General features: G+C 43.1%; 1 protein-coding gene across 3 annotated transcripts in view; it reads right to left on the bottom strand.

Annotated features, from left to right (window-relative positions):
- Positions 1-11,927, bottom strand: part of IFT140 (intraflagellar transport 140) — a 478,284-nt gene extending 466,357 nt beyond the window's left edge. The window contains exons 1-2 of one of the 3 annotated variants that reach the window (XM_033914590.1): positions 11,700-11,927; positions 2,192-2,369 (exon numbers count right to left, since the gene is read on the bottom strand). In XM_033914590.1, coding sequence (XP_033770481.1) covers positions 2,192-2,338 — 147 coding nt within the window. In that variant the 5' untranslated portion in view covers positions 2,339-2,369; positions 11,700-11,927. The other 2 variants (XM_033914591.1, XM_033914593.1) reach the window with 2 other exon arrangements.
- Positions 11,928-13,720: the final 1,793 nt, after the last annotated feature.

Below are 13,720 nucleotides of genomic sequence, written 5' to 3'. Positions count from 1 at the left end.
ACTGTAAACTTCACCTGGTGTGAACTCAAAATTCTGAAGCAGGTCTTCTGTGCTTTGTATTGCCTTCAACTGTGGACCGTGTCCCGGTGCCTCACAGGTGAAGACTGAGCAGAAGTATTTATTCAGTAGTTTGGCTTTATCGGAATCTGCTTCCACGTAACTTCCGTCCGGCCTTCTAAGGCATACTATCCCGCCTGTGTTCCTTTTTCTGTCACTAATATACCTGAAGAAGGATTTGTCCCCCTTTTTAATGTTTTTTGCCAGAATTTCTTCCACTCAAAGTTTTGCCTCCCTAACTGCCATTTTGACCGCTGTAGACTTGGTCCTATATTCTACCTTTGCCTCTCTTTTCTCCGTGCGCTTGTAGGAGAGAAACGCTTTTTTCTTCTCCTTAATGAAGTGCGAGATCTCTGCGGTGAACCATTGGGGTTTATTGTTTCTTTGTCGTTTATTTACTGATTTTATGAAGCGGCTAGTTGTTTCATGTATGGTTGATTTCAGTGTTAACCACTTAGCTTCTACATCATCGGTCTCCGCTTGTCCTGCAGCGTCCGATGGACGAAATCTCCCATGCGTGCGAAGTCTGTGCCCCGGAAATTGAGTACCTTTGTTTTCGTGTTTGATCTAGGGAAGCCTTTCCTAAGGTTGAACCATACTATGTTGTGGTCGCTGGAGGCTAGCGTATCTCCTACTGAGACCTCTGAGATGCTTTCCCCGTTGGTGAGTACCAGGTCGAGGATCGCCTGGGCCCTAGTGGGCTCCGTTACCATTTTTTGAGACGTGCTCCCTTTATGGAGGTTAAGAGCCTCCTGCTACCGCTGGTTGTCGCTGAAAATGAGTTCCAGTCTGCATCAGGCATATTGAAGTCCCCTAGCAGTACAGCTTCTCCTCGTAGAGTGATATTCTCTATGCCTTCAATTAATTCTGCGTCCATGTCTTCCAGTTAAGATGGACTTCAACATGTTCTCGAAAATAGGCACCGAAACAAAAGGATCCGGTCTCGTAGGTGCAGCAGTGCGCTCCAAAGAGGGCGACCTCAAAAATGAGTATTCCCTGCTCTTGGAGGCACACTTAGGAGGAGGTCTCAAGGAGGATTCTGGTGGCTTCTTAGGAACGGTAACTGAAAGAGAGACAGGAGACTTACCCAGTGAGGACATCTTCACCAGAGGCACCGTCAAGGCCTTCAAGACCGAAGAGGTCGAGATCGAGGCCTTAGCAGGAAGGAAAGCCGGAGTCTAGGTCGAGGCCTTTGAGATCGAAGCTCCAGTCGAAGCCGAGGTCGAGGCCTTCGAGACCGAGGCAACAGTGGAAGATGTGGTCAAAGTCTTCGAAACCGAGGTCGACCCCGGGGCCGATGTTGAGGCCTTGTCAGAGGCTTGCTCCATGCCACCAAAAAGTTGCTGGAACTGGACGCACTGACAACGAAAGGCCCTAGACTGAAGAGTCCAACAGCGGGAACAATCTTCAGGAGAATGAGTAGGCCCCAAACAAACCCAACACCGACAGTGAGGGTCGGTGATGGAAATCGTCTTTGTACACTGGCGACAGCGTTTAAAACCGGTAAGGGGCCGGGACATAGAAAAAATAAATTGCGTGTCGAACGAGATGAGCGGTCGAGCCTAGGCCCAAGGCCCGCTGACCGGACGAAAAAAAAGAGAAAACTTTTTCTTTTTTTTTAAACTTTGAAAGAAAACAAACGAAAACACAGCGACCGATAACAAAATAAAATAAAAATCAGCCGCGGTGAGAGAAGGCAACGAAGTTTACTACAGAACCAAGACAAAGAGGACTTCTCGGCTCCGCAGAAAACAATGCAGCACTTGGAAGCTCTTTTAAAGATCTTCAAGCAAGTCTGCTTTCGAGGCTGTCCGCTGCGGGGCTCCGTCGGTGACGTCACCCATGTGTGAGAATATGCTGCCTGCTTGTCCTGGGATAATACCATATTTTGCTTTTCCTTGGAGAACACATATATTAAATGCATAAAATGCTTTACTGCAAGAGAGAGTACATGTATGTGCATACATTTAGGTGCCTATAAAATATATTTATTTAAAAAATTTATATTCAGCTACATCCACAGTTCTAAACGGATTACAATTTATGTAAATTGTATTGACTTAAGGCACATAAAAAGCCTTTTAAAATTAACCCCTCCCCAAATGTGTGAATGTTGGAATTGATAAATGCTTACCTGCTCCAGGTACATAGCCACACTTCCCCCTGATGTAGTGCTAAAAGAAGAAACTGCCAACAATGGATGAAAACTGTGCCACGCTATATCAAAAGGAGACCCAACTGACTCTGGAGCTTCTATTCTGTGGTCAAAGTACACAGCCATTGTAAAATACACCTTCACTTAGTGTTTGGATCTGTTAAAGAGTAAAAAACAATACCAAAATAACTACCTACAAATGACAGAGGTCATAGAAGATCAATTTACAAGTTTAAAGGAGGCCATTTATAAAGGCTTTTCTATTTGTAAAGGTTCTTTTACACACAGAAAAGGGGCTAATAAAAAAAATCACACAGCTTATGTATAAAGAACACACAACCTTGAAATAAGAAGTGTACCATAAGAATGAAGTAGCACAATTATAAAAACGGTAATAATCACAAACACATGTATTTATATGTATGTTGCATTTAGGACTTGCTGAAAGGGGAGATGGGGGTTGAGTTGCAATGTTCAACATATCTTATAAAATACAGTACTCTCATGCACATATTTACATCTGCCTCAGAGCAGGTGTAAAACTGTGCATTCTGGATGCATTTTTTTTTGTAATTGTTAATTTTATACAACAGTGTACAGAAATGGAAATAAATGCATGATATCCAACAATAAAACACATCACATTTGCAGTCATATCATGCAAAGATATACAACAGCAACAACATCATTGACATAATAAACACTGTTGTGAACAACTGGGGTGCAGAGGGTAGGGTTAAATGGTAATTTTTCTCAATGGAGGAGAGTAAACAGTGGCGTGTCGCAGGGATCTGTACTGGGACCGGTGCTATTTAACTTATTTATAAATGATCTGGAAATTGGAACGACGAGTGAGGTGATTAAATTTGCAGATGACACTAAATTGTTCAAAGTTGTTAAAACGCATGCAGATTGTGAAAAATTGCAGGCAGACCTTAGGAAATTGGAAGACTGGGCGTCCAAGTGGCAGATGAAATTTAATGAGGACAAATGCAAAGTCATGCACATTGGGAAGAATAACTCGAATCACAGTTATCGGATGCTGTGATCCACCTTGGGGGTTAGCGCGCAAGAAAAGGGTCTGGGTGTCATTGTAGACAATACGATGAAACCTTCCGCCCAATGTGCAGCGATGAACAAAAAAGCAAACAGGATGCTAGGAATTATTAAAAAAGGAATGGTCAACAAGACTAAGAATATTATAATGCCCCTGTATGACTCCATGGTGCAACCTCATCTGGAGTATTGCGTTCAATTTTAGTCTCCTTATCTCAAGAAAGATATAGGGCTCCTTTTATCAAGCCGCGCTAGCGGGGTTAACGCGCACGACTTTTCATCATGCACTAACCCCCGCACTGGCTAAAAACTACCGCCTGCTCAAGAGGAGGCGGTAGCGGCTAGTGCAGCCAGCGGTTTAATGTTCGCTATTATGCACGTTAAACCGCTAGCGCGTTTTGATAAAAGGAGCCCATAGTGTTGGTAGAAAAGGTTAAAAAAAGAGTGACCAAGATGATAAAGGGGATGGAACTCCTCTCGTATGAGGAAAGACTAAAAAGGTTAGGGCTCTTCAGCTTGGAAAAGACAGCTGAGGGGAGATATGATTGAAGTCTACAAAATCCTGAGTGAAGTAGAACGGGTACAAGTTGATCAATTTTTCACTCCATCAAAAATTACAAAGATTAGGGGGGCACTAGATGAAGATACAGGGAAATACTTTTAAAATCAATAGGAGGAAAAAAAATTTCACACAGAGAATAGTTAAGCTCTGGAACGCGTTGCCAGAGGTTGTGGTAAGAGCAGATAGCATAGCTGGTTTTAAGAAAGGTTTGGACAATTTCCTGGGGGAATAGTCTGTTATTGAAAAATTCATGGGGGAAGCCACTGCTTGCCCTGGATCGACAGCATGGAATATTGTAAAAAAAGAAAACCGAAATTTTGTCTTTCAAACTAGTGGCAGAGAAAACAAAGGCATAAGAGTTGGCATTCGTGAAATATAAATAAACTCAAGAGGAGAAGCACAGAAAGGAATACCAGATGAAAATACAAGAAACCAAGAGAGAGATACATCTAGCGAAAGTGCAAATGGAAGAGCAAATGGCTAGAAATATTAAAAAAGAAAGATAAATATTCTTCCAGGTATATTAGTGAAACAAGGAAGAAGAAAAATGGAATTGTGAGACTGAAAGAAGCTAAACCACTATGCGGAGAATGATGAGGAAAAAGCAAATGTGATAAACAAATACTTCTGTTCTGTGTTCACGGAGGAGGACCGCAATTGGCTAGCAAAGTTACATTTGAGAAAGGAGTGGATATCACGCTATTCACCGGCGAAAGTGTTTATTAACAACTTGAAAAATTGAAGGTTGACAGAGCCATGGGACTGGATGGGATCCATCCCAAGATACCGAGGGAGCTTAAATAGATTCTTGCAGCTCCACTTAAGATTTGTTCAATAAATCCCTGGAGACGGGAGAGGTTCCATGGGACTGGAGAAGAGAGTTGATGTAGTTTCTCTTCAGAAGTGGTCACAGAGATGCAGCGGAAAACTACATAAAAATGGCCATACTGGGATAGAACAAGGTCCATCAAGCCCAGTATTCTGTTTCCAACAGTGGCCAACCCAGGTCCCAAGTACCTAGCTAAATCCCAAGTAATAAAACAGATGTTATGCTGCTTATCCTAAGAATAAGCAGCAAATTTCCCCAAAGTCATCTCAATAAAGGCCTATGGACTTCCCTTTTAGGAATTTATCCAAACCTTTTTTAAACCTCGCTGATTTCACCACAACATTCTCCAGCAACAAATTCCAGAGTTTAATTGCAAGTTATGTGAAGAAATATTTTCTCCGGTTTGTTTTAAATCTACCTCTTAGTAGCTTCACTGCATACCCCCTCATCCTAGTATTTTTGAAAAGAGAAAAACAAACGATTCACATCTACCCTTTCCGCTCCACTCAGTATTTTATAGACCTCTATCATATCACCCCGAGCTATCTCTTCTCCAAGCTGAAAAGCCCTAGCCGCTTTAGCCTTTCCTCATAGGAAGTCGTCCTATCCCTTTTATCATTTTTGTTGCCCTTCTCTGTACCTTTTCTTATTCCGCTCTATATTTTTTGAAATACAGCAACCAGAAATGCATACTGTATTTGAAGTGCGACTGCACCACAGAGCAATACAAGGACATTATAACATTTTATCTTTGTTTTCCATTCCTTTCCTGATAAACCCCAACATTCTATTTGCTTTCTTAGCCGCAGCAGCATAAAGAGATGAGGGTTTTAACGCATCCTCAACAGACACCTAGGTCCTTTTCCTGGGCAGTGACTCCTAACATACAACCTTGCATCATGTAACTATAGCTCAGGATTCTCTTTCCCACACGCATCACTTTGTACTTATTCAGGCCAGTAAGCCTCACTTCGGTTATAGGAGAAAAAATGAAAGCGTTGCTGAAAGAAAAGATAGTGAAATTCCTACTATAGAATCTAATGGGTTACAAGATCACTTTGCTAAAGGTACAGCATAGATTGAGGAGTAATGGCGGGCTAATGTTCTAAATTGGCATTCGCATAGGACAGACTCTATATAACCTTCAGTTATGGGGAACTTTTGGGTATATTTACTCCTGATGAAGCTCAAAATGAAATGGGGACGCTCCGTAGAGAAATATAGCTCCCAGCTGCCCACCCATTAGCTCCTAGCTAAAGCTACGTAACAGTTAATTGTCAATAATTAGCAAAACTCGCTGTATGGCAAAGATTAAAAGCTAGCAGGATAGATAATAGATAGGTGCAGGGGGGCTGTTTGAAGGCTAATGATAGCTCACTTAGGGGTAACATGACAAGAATATTCTAACGTCAGGCACCCATGAGCCCTTGAAGCCTTTTTTCCCCCCGCACTAATAATATTGACAAACGTACATGTGATAAGAACAACCACTAGAATTTCCACACTTTGATGAATAGTGGTTTTTACTAAAGGTAAATCATGTCAAATGAATCTAATTGAAGTTTTTGACTGGATAACCAGAGAATTAGACCAAGGACATATGCTAGATGTAATTTACTACGATTTCAGCAAAGCCTTTGACACAGTTCCTCATAGGAGGCTCTTGAACAAACTTGATCGTCTGAAGTTAGGATCCAAAGTGGTGAACTGGATTAGAAACTGGTTGATGGACGGAAGTCAGAGGGTGTTGGCTAATGGAATCCACTCAGAGGAAGGAAAGGTAAGTAGTGGAGTGCCTCAAGGATCAGTGCTGGGACTGATTCTGTTCAATAAGTTTGTGAGAAATATTGCGAAGGGTTAGGAGAGGTTTGCCTTTTTGCAGATGATACCAAGATTTGTAACAAAGTGAACACCCTGGAGGGAGTGGACAATATGAAAAAGGATCTGCAAAAGTTAGAAGAATGGTCTGTCTGCCAACTAAAATTCAATGCAAAGGACATAACAGGGAGGAGGAGCTTACCAAAGATGGCGGCTTTAATGAGGCCACAGAGACGCTGATGGAGTTCTCATCAAGAATTCTGTTTGACCTGTGTTTCATGATCAAAATAAAATCAAAGATCCGGGTTTTCACGGAGGAATTCACTATTGCGGCTGGGCCAATAGATGCCTACATGGAGCGAGGTGCCCGAACGTCACAGGCTGAAGCATGTGATCTCTCCTTCAAGGGCACCACCTTGTCCCCAGAGAAGCGGTCTTTTGACTTGCCTCGAGGTAACAGGAAGGCAGATGGAGGAGGAACCGTCCTTGGTTGCTCCCTACCCGACCCAGCAGAGTGCAGACAATGGCTCTAGATGGAGGGTAATGGAGGCTGTTTTGACAACATTGCAGCATTCGAAGAGGGAGATGCAGCAGGCTACCGGAGTCTCCTTGACGACTGAAGAGAAAGCTGCTATGGCCACATGTATATTGTTTCCTACAGAGGGCATGAGGAATATTGTTGTGCCTATGCAAAGGCCAGAGGTATTCAACATGGAAACGCTATAGGAGGCAATATCAAGTTTGCAACTCACTTTGGGAACTCAACTCCAGCAACTCTCACAACTTTATATGACAATTCTATCAGTAAAATTGGAGATAACGAACAAAGTGTCATGTCTTGAAAGCAAGGTGGATGATCATGACTCCAGATTAAAAGGTGTTGAAACCTAGGCCTTAACTTGGGTTAAGGACAGCGGGAACCTTCATTTCAAGTTAGAAATGCTGGAGAATGGCACTAAGAAATATAAACTTTCCAAAAATGTTTCCTTTATCAACACATGACTTGTTTAAAAAATACTTAACTGAAGTTCTTAAGGTTCCAGAAACTTCATATCCACCTCTCTCATAAATTTATTACTTTTCCAGGAGAGTTAAATCTCAAAATCCTAACCAGCAGAATTTATCTGCTGATAGTTTGGATTTAACTAATTTCTTAGAGAGGTCGGAAACTGAAGTCCAAGTTACAGCTATGTTACTGGTACAGTTTGCTATAGATTCAGACAGGGAATGGATGCTAAAATTATTTTCTTCAAATAGGAAGATGTTCCTTTCATGTCAAATGTTGTAAGAATGTACCCTGATATATCTCATACCACACGAAAGAGAAGGAAACAATTCCTCATATTGAGACCCCAGGCATTGCAGTTAGGCACATTTGTCTTGAGGTACCCCTGTAAATGCGTTATGGTCTATAAAGATAGTCAATGTTTTCTATGAATCACAACAGCTGTCTAGATTTATTTCTGCCCAAGGGCAACCTGTAATTACTACGTGAACCTGTTACATCCCAGTATAACTCAAGAAGATGTTCTGACACCTGCTAGCTCCATCTTATTTTTCTTTGTTAAAAGTTACCTGTTAATTTATCAGTCTATTTGCAACTCCTCCTACAGTTATTGAGGACTAATTATACTCTCTATTCAAGGGCACAGTGCAAGAAGCACAACATATGTACATCCCCAGATTTAGAAAAGGGTGCAAAAAAAACCGAACAAAAGACCCCACATGGCTAAACAATGAAGTGAAGACAGCGATAGGAGACAAGAAAAATCATTCCAGAAATGGAAAAAGGACCAAACTGGGGAAAACTGGAAGGAACACAGGAAATGTCAAAGAGAATGCCATCAAGTGGTTAGGAGAGCGAAAAAGGAATACGAAGAGAGGCTAGCCAGGGAGGCAAAAAACTTCAAATCGTTCTTCAGATATGTTAAAAGGAAGCAACCAGCGAGGGAGGAAGTAGGACCGTTGGATGATGGAGACAGAAAAGGAGTGATAAAGGAGGAAAAAGAGGTAGCCGACAGGTTAAACAAGTTCTTCTCATCAGTCTTCACAAGCGAAGACACATCCAGTATACCAGAACCCAACGTGATCTTCCATGGAGACCAAGAACGAAAACTGTCAACAATAGAGGTGAGCCATGAGGATGTCCTCCAACAGATAGATAGATTGAAAAGCGACAAATCACCAGGCCCGGACGGAATCCACCCTAGGGTACTAAAAGAACTAAAAAATGAGATAGCGGGAATACTTCAACGAGTTTGCAACCTATCCTTGAAAACTTGCGAGATCCCGGAGGATTGGAAGATAGCAAATGTTACACCTATATTTAAAAAGGGGTCAAGAGGAGACCCGGGAAACTACAGGCCGGTAAGTTTGACGTCGGTTCCGGGCAAGATGGTAGAAGCACTGATAAAGGACAGCATCTGTGAGCACATCGAAAAAAATGGGCTGATGAAAGCGAGCCAACATGGCTTCTGCAAGGGAAGATCGTGCCAAACAAACTTACTGCACTTCTTTGAGGGCGTAAACAGCCAGTTGGATCAAGGGGAATCCGTTGACATCATTTACCTCGACTTCCAAAAGGCCTTTCACAAGGTACCCCGAGCGGCTACTCTCGGAAGCTGTGGAACCACAGGGTGAAAGGGGACGTACACAGATGGGTCAAACACTGGTTGGCAGGCAGAAGGCAGAGGGTTGGAGTGAAGGGTCACTACTCGGGCTGGAGGAGGGTCACGAGCGTTGTTCCACAGGGATTGGTACTCGGACCGCTGCTGTTCAATGTATTTATTAATGACCTGGAAACGGGGACGAAGTGTGAAGTTATAAAATTTGCGGATGACACTAAACTCTGTAGCAGGGTTAGAACTGTGGAAGAGTGTGAGGACCTACAAAGGGACCTAAACAAACTGGAGGAGTGGGCGAATAAATGGCAGATGAACTTCAATGTAGGGAAATGCAAGGTCATGCATATAGGGAAAAAGAACCCGATGTTCAGCTACCAAATGGGGGGGGTTAGTATTAATGGGAAGTAACCTTGAAAGAGATTTGGGTGTGCTGGTGGACACAACAATGAAGCCAACGGCACAATGCGCAGCAGCCTCGAAGAAGGCAAACAGAATGTTGGGTATTATTAAGAAGGGTATTACGACCAGAACGAAAGAAGTCATCCTGCCGTTGTATAGGGCAATGGTGCGCCCGCACCTGGAGTACTGTGTCCAGTATTGGTCAACGTACCTTAAGAAGGATATGGCAATACTTAAGAGGGTCCAGAGGAGGGCGACAAAAATGATTAAGGGCATGGAAAACCTTTCGTACACTGAAAGATTGGAGAGACTGGGGCTCTTCTCCCTGGAAAAGCAGAGACTCAGAGGAGACATGATAGAGACCTACAAGATCACGAAGGGCATAGAGAGAGTAGAGAGGGACAGATTTTTCAAACCTTCAGAACATAAAAGAACAAGAGGGCATTCGGAAAAGTTGAAAGGGAATAGATTCAAAACGAATGCTAGGAAGTTTTTCTTTACCCAGCGTGTGGTGGACACCTGGAATGCGCTTCCAGAAGGCATAATAGGGCAGAGCACGGTACTGGGGTTCAATAAAGGATTGGACAATTTCCTACTGGAAAAAGGGATAGAGGGATATAGTTAGAGGATTACTACACAGGTCCTGGACCTGTTGGGCCGCCGCATGAGCGGACTGCTGGGCACGATGGACCTTAGGTCTGACCCAGCAGAGGCATTGCTTATGTTCTTATGTTATGTTCTTATTATTTAATTGTTCAAATTTCCGCAAGAAGTTAATCCTTGCTAGGAATATTTCTGTTAGCATTGTATTTTTTCTTATTTGACTGATAAGTATTTCAAAAGTTAAAAAAAAAAATGTAAAGAAGTACAGAGTGATGCATTTAGGGAGTAGAAATTTGAGGGCGATGTATGTGCTGAGAGGCTGATATGCTCAGATGGGGAAAATGACCTTGGGGTGATAGTGTCTGAGGATCTGAAGGTGAAAAAACAGTGTGAGAAGGCGATGGCTGTAGTCAGAAGGATACTAGGCTGTATACAGAGAGGCGTAGCCAGCAGAAGAAAGGTGTTGTTTACCCCTGTGATGCACAGGGAGGGGCCTAAGGCCCTGATTGACTCAGGTTCCTCAGGCCTGAAGCGCCTGAGCCAATCAAGGACTTCTTTAGGCTTGCTACCCTGTGCTGTGAGTTCCCGTGGTCTAACAAAACTACAACAGAAACTCTCACTGTAGTCTCGTGAGACCACAGGAACTCACAGCACAGCACAGGAAGATTGCTCCTGCCCCGCGTCACTGCTAGACAAAGTATTCTTGCTCCACTCAATTGTTAGAAGCATTGCTGACCATCAGTAAGTAACAGAAAATGGTGGTAAAATACCACGGTCACTGATGCTAGTGTAGTATCAGTTAAACAGCATTTTAACACCTGCATACAGGTGTATATAGCTTATACTAAGCCCATGCACCTGAATGCCACAACAAAGACTTGGGTTTAAATCTCTACCCTCCTAAAGGGCTCTAATATCTTCTACCAATACAATCTCCAACAAAGGTAGGCTACAGCCTACCAATTTTTTGCCCCACATTGCATCCTCAAATAGGGAGATAGATATATATATATATATATATATAGACTGTAGAGAGAGACGAAACAAGGATACAGTTTAGTTTGCTTGCCCCTCCTATTCTCCAATCCAGGGCTGCCCAAATCCGGTCCTCGAGATCTACTGGCAGGCCAGGTTTTCAGGATATCCACAATGAATATGCATGAGAGAGATTTGCCTGCACTGCCTTCTTGATATGCAAATCTCTCTCATGCATGTTCACTGTGGATATCCTGAAAACCTGGCCTGCCAGTAGATCTCGAGGACCGGACTTGGGCAGCCCTGTCCAATCGATAAGTGGGAGCAGGGACAGAACAGCACATCGTATCTCTCATCCGCTCTCTCCATACTCAATCCTGTCAAGCCTCACCTCTCTAGCTGTAGGACTGGGATACCACGTTCTTAATCTAAACGTGCAGGAAAACACTTCGGTAACTGATAAAGGGAACTAACGGTATGCCAGCCAAAGGCAAAACATATCACTCCACTCTGCGGCCTGTTTTTTTCAGACCTCAACAAGCTCGAATAGGAAGGGGGTCTTTATGCCCTAGCCGCTACGATCTGCTTCTGAACCTTTTTTCATGTCCTCTGGTTCCTTACCTCCTACAGATACTAACGCCCTAAAAATCTAACTCCAACGGAACATCCCACAGCAAAAAAAACCGGCAAAGTTTCAGGCCCCGTCGCTTCACGTTTCCCCTGACAACAGTCGAATAAACCCCTCCTTCGGATAAGACAGGGAATTCCCAAATGCTCCGCCCAAGTGAACGGAAATGATCGAAGCTCATCTTTAACTTCGGGCAGCCTGCGTGAGCTCGGCAGACTTCCCTCTACCGCGGTCCCACCGAAGAGGAAGTGACATCGTAGAGGGAGGTCTGCAGGGCCGGCGGACTGGAATCGGCGTTGCTGAAGTAACGAATGCTGGATTGGGGACACTGGGAGAGAGTGAGAGATATAGGCGCGGGGGGGAGGGGGACAGGGGTGAGAGGTTTGCCTCGTACCTTTTTTTTTGTTGTTGTTGTTGATGATAAATATTTTTATTAAAGAAGCAGAAGCATTGCAAAATAACATTACAATTCTACAATAAACAGCAGTTAAAGAGAATATAGAGAATCGCATCCAGCGACAATGAGAAACCATATATAGTAAAACCTTGGACTGCAAGTGTTTTGCAAAACATTTTGTTAAATTTTAACTTGGTATACAAACAATGTCTTGCAATACAAATACATACAGTATACACGTCACAACTGAGCCAATGGTTCTTCTCTTTTTGACACTGCAAGAGCATAGTGACTGTTCTAAATGAGCAAAGTCTTGCAATACGAAAACATACAGTATACAGTACTCCCCCAAAATTCACGGGGGTTCCTTTCCATTAACCCCTGCGAATTTTGAAAAACCATAGATGCGTTTTTTCACCTCTCAAAAGACAGGGGAGGCAGGAGATGGCAGCTGGAGCGCAAGCGGGTGAAGAAAATCACTTGCGGTCTGCTCCGACCGCTTCTTCCTGTATTAAAGTCAGGCTACATCAATCAGGAGCTGCTTTGACATACAGCTCCTGATTGGTGTAGCCCGACTTTAATATAGGAAGAGGCGGTCGGAGCAGACCGTGAATGAGTGAATCCGCAATTTGCGAACCGCAAATTTGCGGGGGAACACTACACGCGTCACATCATCACAACTGAGCCAATGGTTCTTCTCTCTCTGATGCGGAAGTGTAGTGACTGTTCTAAATGAGCGAGGTCTTGCGATACAAGTACGTATAGTATTTTGTATTAAAGTTTTTGGTTTGTAGTTTCCATTATTTCCTATGGAGAAATTTGCTTTGATATATGAGTGTTTTGTATTACAAGCATGCTTCTGAAACAAATTATGCTCACAAACAAAGGTTTTACTGTATAAACATTAAGCAGTTTCTGATTTTTTTAGATATAGAAATACATGAAACTCACACACACACCCCGAGAGGTTGAATACTGTTCAGCATTACAATAATATAATACCATTTAACATTCATAGCTTAGTCAAGCAAATCCACCAGATGCACTTATATCCAGCTCTCCTGCTGTTATCAATCTTTATCAAGTCCTGCGACTCCCATTGGACCAGGTCTCGCATGGACATCTTCCAGGCCGCCAATTGATGAGAGGCTTCATCCATCCAGGTTCGAAGGTTGTCTCTTTGCCACTAGCAAGGCAGTCAAGACACACTTTCAATGAGGAGGCAAGGAGTGCTGTTTCAGTGTGACAGGGTGACCCAGAACTAGTAGTTCAAAGGATCACTAGATAGAAACATTAAAAAATGCATCCAAAAAATTCAGAACACTCCTCCAGTAAGGTCCCAGGGCATCACATTCCACCAACATATGGAGAAAGGACCCCTTCACACATTTGCACTTTATACATTCATCCATTTCCCAAAAACCCTTCCTCTCCCTCCGAGATCGAGATATGTAATCCCTATGTAGTATCTTGTACTGAAGTTCCTGTAACTTGGTGTTCTGTGAACTCGGGTATCTGGGCAAAGCAGTCACGCAAAAACTGTTCCGTGATCACAGTACCCAGATCCACAGTCCATTACTTTGCCAGTGAGCCCAGGTGAGAGAATTTTCTCTCCTC

This window comes from Geotrypetes seraphini, chromosome 11, assembly GCF_902459505.1.
Source record: "Geotrypetes seraphini chromosome 11, aGeoSer1.1, whole genome shotgun sequence".
Classification (NCBI taxonomy): domain Eukaryota; kingdom Metazoa; phylum Chordata; class Amphibia; order Gymnophiona; family Dermophiidae; genus Geotrypetes; species Geotrypetes seraphini.
Note: the sequence above shows the minus strand (reverse complement) of the source record. Positions and strands in the feature narration are given on the sequence as shown.